This window comes from Geospiza fortis, unplaced genomic scaffold, assembly GCF_000277835.1.
Source record: "Geospiza fortis unplaced genomic scaffold, GeoFor_1.0 scaffold40, whole genome shotgun sequence".
NCBI lineage: Eukaryota > Metazoa > Chordata > Aves > Passeriformes > Thraupidae > Geospiza > Geospiza fortis.
Genome location: NW_005054297.1, coordinates 23861555 through 23876075, shown reverse-complemented (window position 1 = coordinate 23876075; position 14521 = coordinate 23861555). Strand labels below are relative to the sequence as shown.

Below are 14521 nucleotides of genomic sequence, written 5' to 3'. Positions count from 1 at the left end.
CAGCACAGGAGGCTGGGGCACTATGAGAGCCTGGCTCAGCAGTTTCTCCTCCCTGGCGTCTCTCTCCTTGCTGGGCAGAGATGGGGCCTTGAGTGCAGCTAGAGGGACCCAGAGCAATGAAGCCTCCTGATCCAGACGCACCTCTCTTCTCCACTGCTCTCAGAGTGACTGGAGAGATAATCTTCCTAGCATGGAAGTGATACAGGGGCTACTAGTTTAGATTCCTAAAGACAGGATGTATACTCTTATCTTCACTCTCTTCCCCCCACCAAATACTAGGAAATTCAGAAAAGAATTTTTACCTCTTTGGATCACAAAAGATGAAATGGATAATATTCCTCTTTGCAGCCGTGAAAAGGATAATGGCACATGAATTTGCATTCTTTGTCATGTTCTGCTATGTAATTTGATGATGTAAGTACCTGGAAATGTCAATAGCATCATTGTATATCAAAGTCCTTTACAAAGGATGTTAGCTATCATTATTACCATGGGGATGCAGAGACTAAAGGGACTCATTTGGAGTTACTCAGAAAGGAGGAGGAAATTCGAGTAAAACCCTTTTACAATTCTCTGCCCATGTAGTGACACCATCAGGATTTTTTTCTCTTTGGTACATAACCAATAGGTTGTTCCAATGCAGCTGATCAGTGCATCTGTATTCAATTGCAGTTACAAGGGGAAACGAGATATTGTATACAGACTTTGTAGGAAAATGTAGAGACTGCCTTGAGCTGAGCAGAAGAATGGAAAAAAGATGTGGCCTTAAGAAAAGCTTGAACTTAGCAGTAAACTGACTCAGTGCCTATGCATGAATTGCAGATTGCTCTATAGCTTGGCCCTAGATTTTAATTCTCACTGTCACTCACTTCCTACACAGTAATATGTCTTAGCTGAGCAGTCCTTGCTAAATCAGAGACAAGCTAACTTAAACATCTGTATTGTTGTATTAGTTAAGACCAATTTTCTTTTGTCCAGTGTAATGTTTCTGTCAATGGCCAAAGCAAGAGCATAAAGAATGGGGAACTGTTTAGTGATCCCTTGATATGCTTTCCCATTCAGGCAATCATTGGTCTAGAAAATCTTGTTATGGGCCTCACAGATCCACACACCTTTGTGTTCAAAAGTCTTTTCTGGTTCTGTTCCGAATCATTGTGTTTAATCCCTTTTTCAGATCCATTTATGTATTTGGCCTGCACAAAATCCTGTGTAATGTTAAGGTTCAAGAGCAAGGCTTTGTTGTGAGTTTCAGTTTTTGGCAGGAGCAAAATATTTGTGTAGCTCATTTATCACAGCATATTGTATTTTCTGTGGTGTCTGAAGCTGCTACTGGAAGCAAGCTGTGACAGCTATTGAATGCCTAGTTTGGAGGCAAAGATGCTAGCAAAGCTATTAGAATTCTGTTGCAGCCTGGGGAACAGAGTAAGCCAAATTTTCTATTAGGTTCTTCAAAGTGCAAGTAGTTATATAGTGACATATGGCTGTTTTAGCCTGGTGTTTATCATCCTTAATATACAATTTGGTACAAATTTTAGAGAAGTAAAATAATTTTGTCCCTTGACTAAGAAGGCCATTTGACAATCAGAAAGTGTGGTTAGAACCATGAATGAGTATTAGAACCATCTCTAACAGAGCAAGCCTCAACAATTTGTGTCTGGCTCTGGGGAAGACTTCTACTTGTCTTTTGTCACTAGACTTTTTTTTACATGCTTTGTCCTACTCTCCTTTTCTCCTCTGCTATGGAACTTAGTCCAGTGTTATCCTTCTTACTTCAGTTGTCCTGAACATCACCAATATTTTATTTTAAACAGTGAAAGAAAGGTCAGTGCACACTATTAATCAGTTTGTAACTATATTTTCCACTCTTATTAGACCTCAGATGCAATGTGTGTGTGTATGTGTCACAGCATTGTCACAGCATTGCAACATTTCATTCAGGAAACTTTCAAGAATGTGGCACAGATTTCCTCTTGTCCTTACAGTTTTGAATTATGAAACTTTTTATATGGGATTTATCAAAACTATGTAATGGTCTTAGGAGTTTTAGTTCTGTTTTAAAAACTAACTTTGTCATTCAAGAGTCTAATATAAAAAAAAATCAGTAGGACTACATCTCCCTAAATACTTTACCCACTCTGAAAACCAGTTTTACTTTTAGAAACAGAGAGGGAATTGCATGAACTTTTTACCCATCCCACCTTCATGGCTTTGGTACTACAGATAAGGAACTCCAAATTAGTTTCCTGAATGCCACTTTTACAAAGTAGCTCAAGACCTGAATTGCCAGGATTCAAAACAAGGCAGATCAAATGGCCTTAAAAAATGCTCCTTACATAATACGTCTATGTTGCTTATGATATTATGATAATCATAAAAGGCTAAAATTTGATTTCCTTATTTTTGACACCAAGCAGCAAAGAGTGATTTGCCAATACAGAAACTATTTCCACTGATGTCTTTCCTATTCACTGTTTTATCTACTTTACAAAACCTTCCTGTCTTAAAGGGAAATATATTTACCCTGATTAGGGTAGATTTTGAGGAGATTTAGAGAAAATCTTTTGAAAATTCATTAATTAGGAGTGCAGCTCCAAACTTTTGAAATATATCCTTTTTATCCCTTACTTTTGGCTTTAGAGAAATAGCTGAATTAATACAAGTGACATGACTGGAGAGAATGCCATGTAAATGAAGGGCTCTTTAATCCAACAGATTATGCTGGTGTGTCTTCCATCATTTCAAATCTTAAAACCAAGCTAGGATATCCTTCTCAGAGGTAATGAAAATGCATGGCCTTTCTTATAAAGCTAATGATTATTTCCTTTGGCTTTGAAACTTGTGAGTGCCTGGGATTCTTGTTCACAATAAACAGCCCTTGCAAGAATGACTGATAGTCATAGAGTTTGAACCATCTGTGCATGTTGCTTTCTAAAAGCCCTCTCTTCACATCTATTATGTGAGAACTAATCTAACATCTATGGCTTATCACAGGCTTGCTAGGGTAATAAGCAAGAATAGCTAAATAAAAAGAAATAAAAAGATTCAAATGGGAAACATTATGCCAGTTAGGAGGCAGAAAGAAATAACACATTTATTCATTTGGCATAACTGCTGTTACTTGAAGATGAAGCCAATATTATATTCCAGATAGTTACCCTTCTGAGTTACATCTCCCTGAAGTTAGTGCTGGTCTCCTAAAGTGATGCTGGCTGCTTTAAATGAAAAAGTGTTAGGGTCAGACTTGCCACTAGCCATAGATTAGTTATTGATGGGATTGTGTATGAGGTGACCTACAACAAATGCAGAGAATAAGGTAATAACCTGTCTGTAAAGGATAAAAAAGATATGGTGCCAATTGTAAGAAAATAATTGGCTTTAATTACTGGAAAATTATGTCACCTGGGGCCCCTGTGGATTAGAAACGTCCTTAAAAAGAGCTGAACAAAGAAATTCAGGAAAGAAAAAAGCAGAGAAGCTAAAGTGTTGGTTAATTCTGTAAAAATCAGGGCTATTTTCTATTTGTTTGTGTGATCAAGTATCTTTTTTCTTAGGCATTACTAAAAAAGCTTTTAGCTGTTTGCTTTCATGTTAGTGGGTTGCCTAAAATGTTTACAATTTACCTGGCTAGGCTTGTACTAAGACAGTAACTCTTGCCAGTCTTCCTCACAGATGCAGAAACTAGCTTATTTTCTTATTAAGTAATATTTGCCAAGTTCTTGGAACTGTGTTGAAAATAAGATTTCATATAATCCACCAAGAAAACTGAAGTGGTCTTCATTCCTCCACTTTATTAGTAGTTTTTGTGGAGAGGCAGACACTCAGAGGGTTTATTAAATTATACATTCCATATAAGACAATAAAATAATTTGATATTGTCAGAAGAACTTTATCTACCTCTGTTAATGCTTGATTTATTGGATGAAACTGCAAGAAAGTATCTTAAGTTTATTATTAGCCAAATGTAGAGAAAGGTCAAAGTTCTGTGTACATCAAGGAACAGAAACACTTCGATGTTAATTTTTTCCAGGCCATATCACAGCATATCTACTTGTTATGTCAATCCAGATCTGATTTATTATAATTTGAAAATTAGAAGAAAATATAATTCTGAAGGTATTCTCCACATTCTATACATCTATAGGTAATCTTCTAGCAGTAGCCAGATTTGTTAACGTTTCTGGAATATTAATTCTTGAAAAGAATCACCAAGACCTTATTCTTCTCTCCCTGTGACTTCTGTGCTTTGCAGGGTTGCACAACTGTTTCCATAATCATTAGGGGAAAAGTGAGGTACAGCATGGTATTCCTGGGAACAGTATTAGAAGAATGAAAATGCATGTTTCTTTGCATTTTTTTCAGAGTAATCACAGTTCAAACACTGTAACTGTTCTATTCTCATATAAGACTGCCTAAAGTGGGCTGCTCAAAACCTGTTATTGAACAGTAAAGAAAACAAGACACATTAGGACGCGCACAGCACAGCTCAATGTGATGCCTTGTGAAGGCTGACCTAGAACAGAGCTAGATGGAGTTAAAGAATAAGGTAGGTATTTATTAGAGGTCTCAATGGATACATCTTGGGCAGCCCAAGAGCCCAGCCAGGGCTACACCCAAGATGAACCCAAAATGGTCACAAAATGGATGACAGGTCATAGGGTCTCACACTTTTATAAGTTTTGGTCCCTTTGCATATTGGAGTTAATTGTCTAATTACAGCTTTAGCCCATGGAGTCCCATCGTTCTTGCTTCCTCTCTTCAGTCCACATTGTCTGTGCTCTTGGGCCTGAGGTTTGGATCCTTTGTCCTTGGTCCCCAGCTAGAGGAGTAATTGTTTTGTCTACCTACTCTGTGAAGAGAGCTTACTATCTCCATATATGAAGCTCAGAAGTACACACTAAAGCAGTACAGAATCTGAAAAATATAAATGCTGAAACCTGAGGCATCAAATGGAGTTCTTTTACGTATTTGCCTCAGTGGGTCACAGTCCAAATCAGAAAGGCAGGACCAAAAGAACTGAATCTGTAGGTCACAAGATTTTAAAATACAAGTAGAACTGAAATACAAGCAGGTTTTTTAAAATGCAAATAGAATTTGTGTCCAGAGTTTGCCCAGAATTTCTAGGTGGTTTTCATCTGCCAAAAGTGTGAAAAAGCAGGAACCAGAGTGCAGACACAAGAGAATGGGCAGCTAAATGCTCACTCAGAATTAAGAGCCGGGCTGCGGGGAGCTGCTGTGCCAGGCAGCTCCTGGCTGCACTCCCACCTCCCACACCGAGTCCTGCCCTTCCCTTCCTCTGTGTCCTCTCTTCCCCAGGGGCAGATTGTCTCACTTGCAGCAGATGGCTTAAACCCAGCTACGATCAAGAGAGGTTATTTGCTCGTGGATGGATGAAACGAAAAGGGAAACCCAAAACTTTCATTTGCCTTAGTATTTCTTCCTATGCAAACATGTTGCCCACTCTTTACCTTTTGTCTCAAGTGGCTTCCTCCATGAACATTTAAAAACAGCGAAAGCTCTCTCCCAGGAGACCAGAAAATGTGCATTAAGAGGTTCATGGAAACAGCATGTGCATATAGGATTTCACTGCCATTGTTCAATTTGCATTGTTCAGGATATTAATTTAATTACAGATGCTTCGCCACAGTTGGGAAAAAAGAAACAACCCTCACTAAATTAAATTAGCTGATAGCAAAACCAGGTAATGTGGCACAAATGGAATTGAATTTTACTTACATTCAACCGAATTAACATTTAGCTCTCTGAAAATTAAGAGGTGTTTCATTCAACACATCACCAATTTAAGGCTTACTTAATAATGGTATTCTGATTTTGTTTATCAAATTCAGGTTTGGATGAATGACAATATGACCAAAATATTTGACAATCACATTTACCTGAGAACTAAAATCAGTCTTAAATTTTGTTTACATTTATCCCTATATAAAAATACTATTTAATTAAACAGACATATAAATTTATTGTCGTATAAAATAATTTTTGCAATTGAGCCCAAAATAAAAATTACCTGATAGCAACATTAGAGTTTTCATCATTCCTACACATGCTTATGAAAGTGAGTTGAGATGTGAATACTTCCTGTTGAGCAGCATTGCACAGGAGGCACTGCTAGCTTGGATCCCCCATTAGCACCATCGAACCATGTAAAATGAGACAAGTTTGTCTTCAAAGACAGTGTTGGCACCCTGAGAGCAGATCTGGGACTGCAGGCTCTCCCTACACTTTGTCACTCCCTGGGTCCTGGCTGCCCCAGCCCAGCCTGACTCTGCAGAGGGGCCAGCCCCATCCACTGCACCACCTTGCCCACCTATGTCAGTTCCTCTCCAGTGTATTTACCTAAAAGCTGCAGTAATCTGGGAATTGAGCAAAGGATTGATCTTAGATATGCTGCTCTAGATGGTGTGGATGTGTGACTAAATGAAAAGGCTTGAGACTGTCATGAAAAGTGATGCTGGGCTGGAGTGCTGGAATGATGCTGCCAATGGGAGGGATGCTGGGAAAAGCATATATCTGTGCTAGTTTGTTGTGACACATGCTATTTATAACTAGGGGGAAAAGAGGGAATGAAAATTACTGTAAGTATTACAATAATTTGTATTAATAATAATTTGTAGTAATAATTTCTGTTGTGAAACTTCCAATGAAGAAAGGTTGTGCCTGGCCCTTATTTGCTTGGGTTGCCTGGGCTGCTGAATGGATAACTAGATCCTTGAACAATGTTTTACTTTGAAATTCTGAACAGTTGCACATAAAGAAACAGCCATCTGATATTGGTGGAAAATCATAGTGCTTTCATCCAAACAGTGAATAAAACTGAAGTCACTGATCCAAACAGGAAGCCTTGGAGAATCAGTTCAGTTGAAACTTTTTGAAGTTTTGTACCTGTTGCTGAGTATCAAATGTTTGGGATGACAATAACCAAGGAATAAGAGACTGAAACATCTCTTTATTTTTTCATTTTGTTTGCATCTGGCAGTGTCAGGGTAGTGTCCATTCCACCATGCCCCCTCTTCAGTTACTTACAGCCTCCATTCACAATCACATCTGACTGAATAACCAGGAGTAGTTCCTTTAGTACATCCACATGCCTTGGCAAACCAGAGATTTTCTACCACAGGTACAGAGTAATTATTCACAGACTGAAGTAAAAACAGCAATCAGAATACCTTTTACAAATTAGAGAATATCCTTGCAAATTGCAATGGACCTCAGTTTATTTGTAATCATAGCCTCCTTTTATTGGAACAGTTTTAATTTTTTTAACATAGTTACATCAGCTTTACCTGACAAAACTTCAGTAGAACTAAATACTAATCCTCAAATCATTAAAACCAGATGCCATACAGAAGGACAAGAATGGAAGTGACCCACGAGACAATCCCAACGTAAGATTTTGGAGGAATGTATCAGTTGATATTAATAGTGAGAAGTAATAGTGGCTAAGACCACCTCAAGTGCAACTTTCTAAATAAATGATTTTTGTTTCTCAACTCAAATGGAAAACAAAAGTCAGAACAAAAATCAATTTAAATCTAACAAAATCATGGATTTTACAGGAAATAGAACATTTCGGCTTTGAGTATTTTAAATGTTTCTGAATTGGATACATTTTGTAATGCAATGTCCTGTCAAAAAAAAATTAGGCAAATTGTTTTTCTCTTTCATTTTCAGTCTTTTCTTTAGCTGAAAATATGTAAGGAAACATCCACTGTATTGTGCTTGCTTATAAAGTGTTCTGATGAAATCCAAATGTTAATAACTATTTTCTGGAGATGATTTTTATTACTGCAAGAGCTCTATTTAGGTTTTTCACAAAGATTCTTTTATAAGGTCAGCCAGTCTCTGGAAGGCCTGCAATGAAAAATATGGTTCGAATTTATATTTCAGCATTACATGAATAGGGAACATGTCAAACCTGTAAAGCTACTAAAATTGCCCTAACCATATAGAATCAATATTTTACAATGCAAACTTCTGCTGATATTCTTTCTTTTCCTTTTATAAAATCCTGTATGGGGTTTGACTGCACAAAGCTTCCAATTCTCTGATAGAAAATAAAAGGCAGAGATTTCTGAAACAGAAAAATGCATATATTGATGTTCAAAGGTTATTTGGAGCTCAGATATAACTTCTAACAAACTAGTGATCCCTGAAAGAGTATCTCTTTTAACTCAGTATTGCTGCCCAGGGACTCCAGAAGTGGAAAAAAAGGAAGAACAGTTGAGTGGGGAAGCATATAAAAATACAGCTTGACTGTCAATAGTATGGTTATGAATTACTTTAACAAAGAAAAAGGAAAATATAGAAGAAATACAGGAGAACTAAAAAGAGACACTTATCTGTTACAAGCCTTCATAACGGCATGAAAGTACAACTACAAATACTGAACTGTTTCAAGCCCCCAATCAAATCAGTATTAAATTTGCACAAATAAATGTCTCCTATCTTTTCTCCCACTGATTTTATAGATAGAGCCAAATAACATCAAAAATGCTCCTAACACACATAAAAGATTAGTTCCTGATAATAGTATCAGGTATAATAAGAAATAAATAAAAATTAAATAAACAAAATAAATAATAAATAAATTACTAAATAACAAAATAAAGCATGTATGTAAATTGTATGAAAGGAAAACAATAGTCTTTCTTACAAAGACTTGCCAACACACACACAAAAAAAGAACACTGGTAATTCAATCTCAGAATCTTGGGAATCCAAAGTCTCAAAGATACATGATGCCTGCTAATGCTTAAGCAAATATTCCGGCTTCAGTAAAGCATTTATAAATAATGTCTGGGAGGTTTAACTATGAGACATTGTATGTATGAGATACACAGAAAAATTCTAAGTGGTCCTCAAAATTTGGGATCTTGCAGATCATTTGGATGAGTATCTTGCTTAACGAACAGTTAATACTGCTGTGAAAGTACTGCTTAATCACCTACAGACTAAAACCTCTAAAATTCAAGAAAAAATATAAAGGAGCATTACTGTGTGAGAAACTGTCTTGATAAGAATGTAAAAAAAAGAAAATCTCACCAGATCCATCTGGGCAGGAGAAGGCAGAGAGAAGGAGGCTCTGACATAAGAACTAGGCTCTGAACTATCAATATTGAATGCTCCTCCAGGAACCAGTAATACCTATGAAAAAGTGATTAACCACACAGTTGTTACCACTTCTACATTTTAAAAACACTATGTTAAATTAAATTTGAGAAAGCTCAGTGCTTACAGACTTGTAAGTGTGAGCGTGGTGTAATATATTTTTTTTTCAAAATGAGAAGACAAAAATATGCAACCTGTAACCAGACTTTTCGTAATAAAACCAAGGGGTCTTTGGTTTTGGTTACCAGGTCTTGTTCATATCATTGCAATGATTAGAGGCACCTGGGGTGTAGCTTACTCAGTGTTGGATCTTATAAATTGGAGAAATAAAACAAAATTTAATTTCTCTCATTAAAAAAATTTAGTCAACAGCCATCATACATAGAGGTATACAAATTATATATATGTAATATATAATGATACATATATGTTATATTGGTTTCAGTTTAAGTAAACGGATAAAATATCAACATCTGAATGCTGAAAAGATTTTATTAGTCACTAACTTGCCCCAGTGCCTGACTTGCAGACTTAATGATGGTGCACAGCAAGTCCCCCTGCTTTTTTAAGTGTGCACATGTGGATAAATACAGATATTTTATCCCTCCCTTTTTTTTGTTTTAAGGTCACAAGTCATTAAATCACATGTCATACTTCTTTCTTCAAAGCCTTTTCCATTATCAGCTGCTGTGTATCAGAAATACCCTTAATTTTGATCCATAAGAACATGCCAGCAGCAGGAGGGTACCACTCTGCCAAGTCTGGAGAAAGAGAGAGAGAGAAAATGGAATCAAGGAATAAACTTATGTCCCACTTCTAATGGACACATCATAGATTCAGTGATGTTTTAGATTTGCTGATACAAACATTATTATCACTATTGCTATAGTGATTTTTTGTATTTCTTTTAAATTAAGGTCACTATTTCAGAGATTTTTTAAAGACAGATGTTTGAAACATCAAAAGTATAAGAACATAATGAAGTGAAATACAGGCTCTTTGTAAAATTGCTTTAAATAGTAATGTGGTGAGCTTTTTTTCATCACCATCTATCTTCCTGTCCTTCCAGAAAGCGCAAAAATGTAGCAATAGAGAATTTGTCCTAAGCTTGATATTTAATGCAGTTGATTTGCTTATAGTGCTTATCTGCCACTTCAGTCGAGAGATGAACTTAAGTGATTTATCTTGAGCACAAGGATGATAAATAGCTAGCAAAAAAAATTAAGTGATTATTGTGTTGCACTCTGACCTTTTAACCACTTGTCAGCAGCAGTGAGCATTGCATCCCGCTGGATCCTGTAGAAGTCCACCACTCTGAAAGCAAAACATCAATTCAAAGTCATGAACTCATATCCTTTCAGAGTCTTTTTGTTTCTGGAGGGAGAAACAAAGCTTTTCTACTTGAACAACTCAAGTGAACAAGCACATTTAATAGAAATATAAGCATATCCTAGGTGGGCACAACAGAGTATACTGTGTATATAAAACTTTGCATAAGCATCCAAGAAGTCTTTACTGCTTCACTGCATCTCCAACAGAGCACTGATCAACCAGACAGAGGAAGTCCCTGTATAGCTGTTTCTTCAGCTTTACACATATCACAGAAACCTTTTATATATTACATCCAATCTGTCTATTATAGCAGTGGATAAAAATCCTGTTAACAGTATTTATTGCACAAAACACACACACTGAAAAAAATTAGGGACTTTATGCAAAAGCACAGACAATATTTGTGCATTTGGGTTGAATTTGTGTAAGAGGTACTCATGGAAATGACATTAGACAAGGTAAAAAGCAAATCATATGATAAACCTGTCACAGCTATTTGACAGCTACCCCTTTCTAGGCTTTTGGACATACTTCCTTCATACTTTAATTAAAACTTTCAAATAATATAATCTCTTTCAATAATTTAATCACTTACTGGGAAAAATGACCCTAACCCAGGTTTCACCATGGACAAGTCACATGCAGTGGCTTTTGTAAACATAAAATGACACAGCTGTGCAATAGAAGACACAAGAGAAATGCCCAATACGGAGCTCATAATTCAAATGCAAATGTGTTCCCATGTCTTGAGAAAACATCCTTAGTAATTTGCATAATTTACATAATTTTACATTTGTATTTTTGAAAATACTTTCTGAACCAATAGTTTTGATTTATGGATGTATTTTATTACATCTGATACACAGATACACAAACACCAATACCTCCAGAAACTTAAACAGTTTTGGGGCTCAGTATATTTATTGCTCCATTCTATATGAGAGAGCAAATCTCCTTTGTGCAGCTTTTACCAAAATTGCAAATCCTGCTACCATTTAAATTACATGTTGAAAACATAACAACTTCTAAGATGAAATTTCCCCAAAAATGTAGCTGCTCCAAAAAAAACCAATCTTGTACTCCAAAGCCTGATCTAACGCCTCACCCTTGTACAAGTGAAATCAGCTGGAGGAGATTGCAGTCAGCTGTGGAGCTTCATCAGTAAGGTTATAAAGTACTGCAGCTGCCCCACTACAGTTCTATTTTCATTTGTTTAAGTGGAAGAACAGCCTTCAAGCTTGATCAAGGCTGCCTTTTGACCTACAAGAAAGAGGTAAGTGAAGAGATGCATTTGGGATTTATTTTTTGGGCACCACTGAAAGTTGAGCTAAAGTGTGACTGAAGTTCCTCTGTGAGATTTCTCTTTATGTTCTTAAATCTTAAAACAAAGCAATGCTAAGGCTGATGTGTCTGGTTTGGGTTTTTTTCCTCGAATATTGCTGTTAACAGCATGAACATCAAGGGGACACAAGTGGCTGTTACAGTAAGATATAAGAACTTTTGCATGTTTTGCTCATGCTGCTGTTACAGGCCTTTGCAGAGTGTAGCACACTCCTACTGAAGTGAGAAACATGGGGCTCTAATGATATCCAAGTAGAGCATATAAAATGAGGCACTGACTGTCAAGACAAACTATGTTCCTCCTGCATAATAAATGAAAACTAAATGTGTGTCAGTTAGTATGCAAGAAATGTCTTGTGAGTTAGATGGTAGCCCAGTGCTCTCCAACAGTGAGAGGCAATGTTTAGTGTGTGTAGATGAGCGTCACTGTTTTTCCATCAGTATCCACAATCAGGAGATCAAAGATGGCAAGAGTGTAAATTCCTGCTAACATAGTGAACTCCCTTTATAAAGGCTATGCTGACTCTTTCACAATAGATCCCGTGCTCAGAGATCTTAGCTTTTGCTATAGACCCTAACACTTTAGCAGGGATCAAAACTTTTTTCACTGGCTTGATGCTTCCAGGATCCTCTCAAGTTCCCTTCAGGTGGGAGCTGCATGATGTCTGTGCCAATGGACAAGCAGATTGTCTGCCTGGAGTGGTAGGTGACATGCCCTGACCTGCCTGCAACCTCACACTGTGTCTCTTCAGGGCTCTTGTGTGAACCCAACAGTCTTGGTGACCTGTTTTACCTACCTGGTCTAATACTGGTGCACCTCCTCTGACTTGTTTACTACAAAGAATGTTTGCTGTAGGCAACAAGTAGCAGAATGACAGATGATTCAGCATAGAACATAACCCTACCTGTCTATATGCTCCAAGAAACCCTTTTGTCCCCATTGTTGAAGGAGCTGTGATATCATAATCTAAAGAAATAAAACACATAATCAATACCATGTTTTAAACAGGACTGTTCCACAATCATCAAAAAATCCATGGCCACTAGATGCACTATTCAACATTGCCCAGACATGAAATTGCATGTGGGTCTCTTGGAGCCCTTATAAACGGAGGTGCCAAGGTTATTATTGTCCATGTTACTGGTGTCTCCAAGGATCATGGCAATGGTATTTGGAAGCTGGGGTGGGGGGAGGGAAAAATACATGAAGAGCTAAATATGGTACATAGGGAGAAAAAGGAAGGCAGTGTATATTGCTTTACCTTCCTGTCCACATCAGCCTCTCTGCTTTAACAGGGACGAACTAATGGAGCTGGAAGATGGAAGGCGTATTTAGATGTGTTCACTGTCTCCTTTCCTTAGTACTAACCATAAAGGGGCTGTAGTTGTCAGCTTGCTCTGAAATGTCTTTGTGGGCTGCCAGTATTGTTTTAGTTGAAAAGTAGAATAAAAAATGAGTGTTTCTTCCATACTGTGCTTTACATTAAGGTTTTTCAAAAGAACCTACCAGGAAGAGAGAAAGTATTTCAAAACTTGATTCTTGAAATCTGAGGGTTAAGGGATATCAGCTGAACTATCTGTGTACTGAGACAACCCTCTAGCTCTGGTTCCGAGTTCTATGATAGTTTCTCTTCCTTTGGCAGAATTGACAATGAATTTGCATAAACAAAACTGTGAAAGTGCAGAGCAACTGTGAAAGTTCAAAGCTGTTTGCTTGCAGTTTCTTATAATTTGGGATATGTTATCTTCTCTAAATACAATTCATTTGGTGGCTTGGTACTTGCCTGTGTGAAAGTGCTGGTGTGCATTGTTGACACCTGAATGTGTAGAACAACTCTGTCAATGAGAGGCTTGGGACCCGTCAGAAAACCAATTCTTAAACTGGAAACCAAACAAACAAAAAGTTACCACAGAAATGCAATGTGCTAATACTTTGAGTTATATGTGGGAAAACATTCAACAATTTTATTGATATTGTAAGGATCTCTTATGCATTCAAATTTATCTGTATCTTAATACTGCCCTCAGGTTATACAATTTAGAAGCCGAGTATCAAAGTAATGAAATAAAAACATTTAAGAGGTTTTAATGCTTATAGTAGCTCCTTAGTTATGAGGCTTCAGGACAAAATCTATGTTTGGAAGCTATCTTCTGCAACCATAAAGATAACATGAATCAAATGGAAGGAAAGACAAGTTTTCCCATAATAAAAGATCATGAATGCTCAGACTTTATGACAAACAGGTAAGTGGCAAATGGCTTTACTCTTTCATTCCCTTTCAGTACTGCAGAAGGAATGGAATATAGATTGATAAACTAGATGGTTACTTATGCTTCAATTCTTATTACCTATCTTTAGAGATTGGCTGAAGTTTTTATTTGAAGAAAAATGGAACCCCTAAACTCATATGTGTCTTTGGAAAAGATAATACTGTGTCATGCCATTTTGTGGTGTCACTTCTGAAAATGCAATCACACTTAGCGTTATGTTGTCTCCTCACTTTCTCTAGGATGGGTTATAATCCACTGGCTGCCAATGCAGACTTCACATTAATTTTTTATGTCTATTAGGTTAACAGACAAAAGCAAGCTAAAAATCAAATACATTGACTTGTGTGAAATGGAAAACAGCCAAGTTGGTTCTTTTTCTGGCGGGGGAAACAAACTGAAAGAACTGGAAGGCTACGTATCCGTACAATCCTATGAATAGTTTGTGAAAAAT

General features: G+C 37.0%; 1 protein-coding gene across 1 annotated transcript in view; it reads right to left on the bottom strand.

Moving 5' to 3' along the window:
• Positions 1-7185: 7185 nt before the first annotated feature.
• AADAT (aminoadipate aminotransferase) overlaps positions 7186-14521 on the bottom strand; it is a 14829-nt gene continuing 7493 nt past the window's right edge. The window contains exons 8-13 of the mRNA XM_005415551.2: positions 13584-13680; positions 12705-12766; positions 10376-10440; positions 9781-9887; positions 9061-9162; positions 7186-7869 (exon numbers count right to left, since the gene is read on the bottom strand). Coding sequence (XP_005415608.1) covers positions 7828-7869; positions 9061-9162; positions 9781-9887; positions 10376-10440; positions 12705-12766; positions 13584-13680 — 475 coding nt within the window. The 3' untranslated portion in view covers positions 7186-7827. The remainder of the gene's footprint in view (positions 7870-9060; positions 9163-9780; positions 9888-10375; positions 10441-12704; positions 12767-13583; positions 13681-14521) is intronic.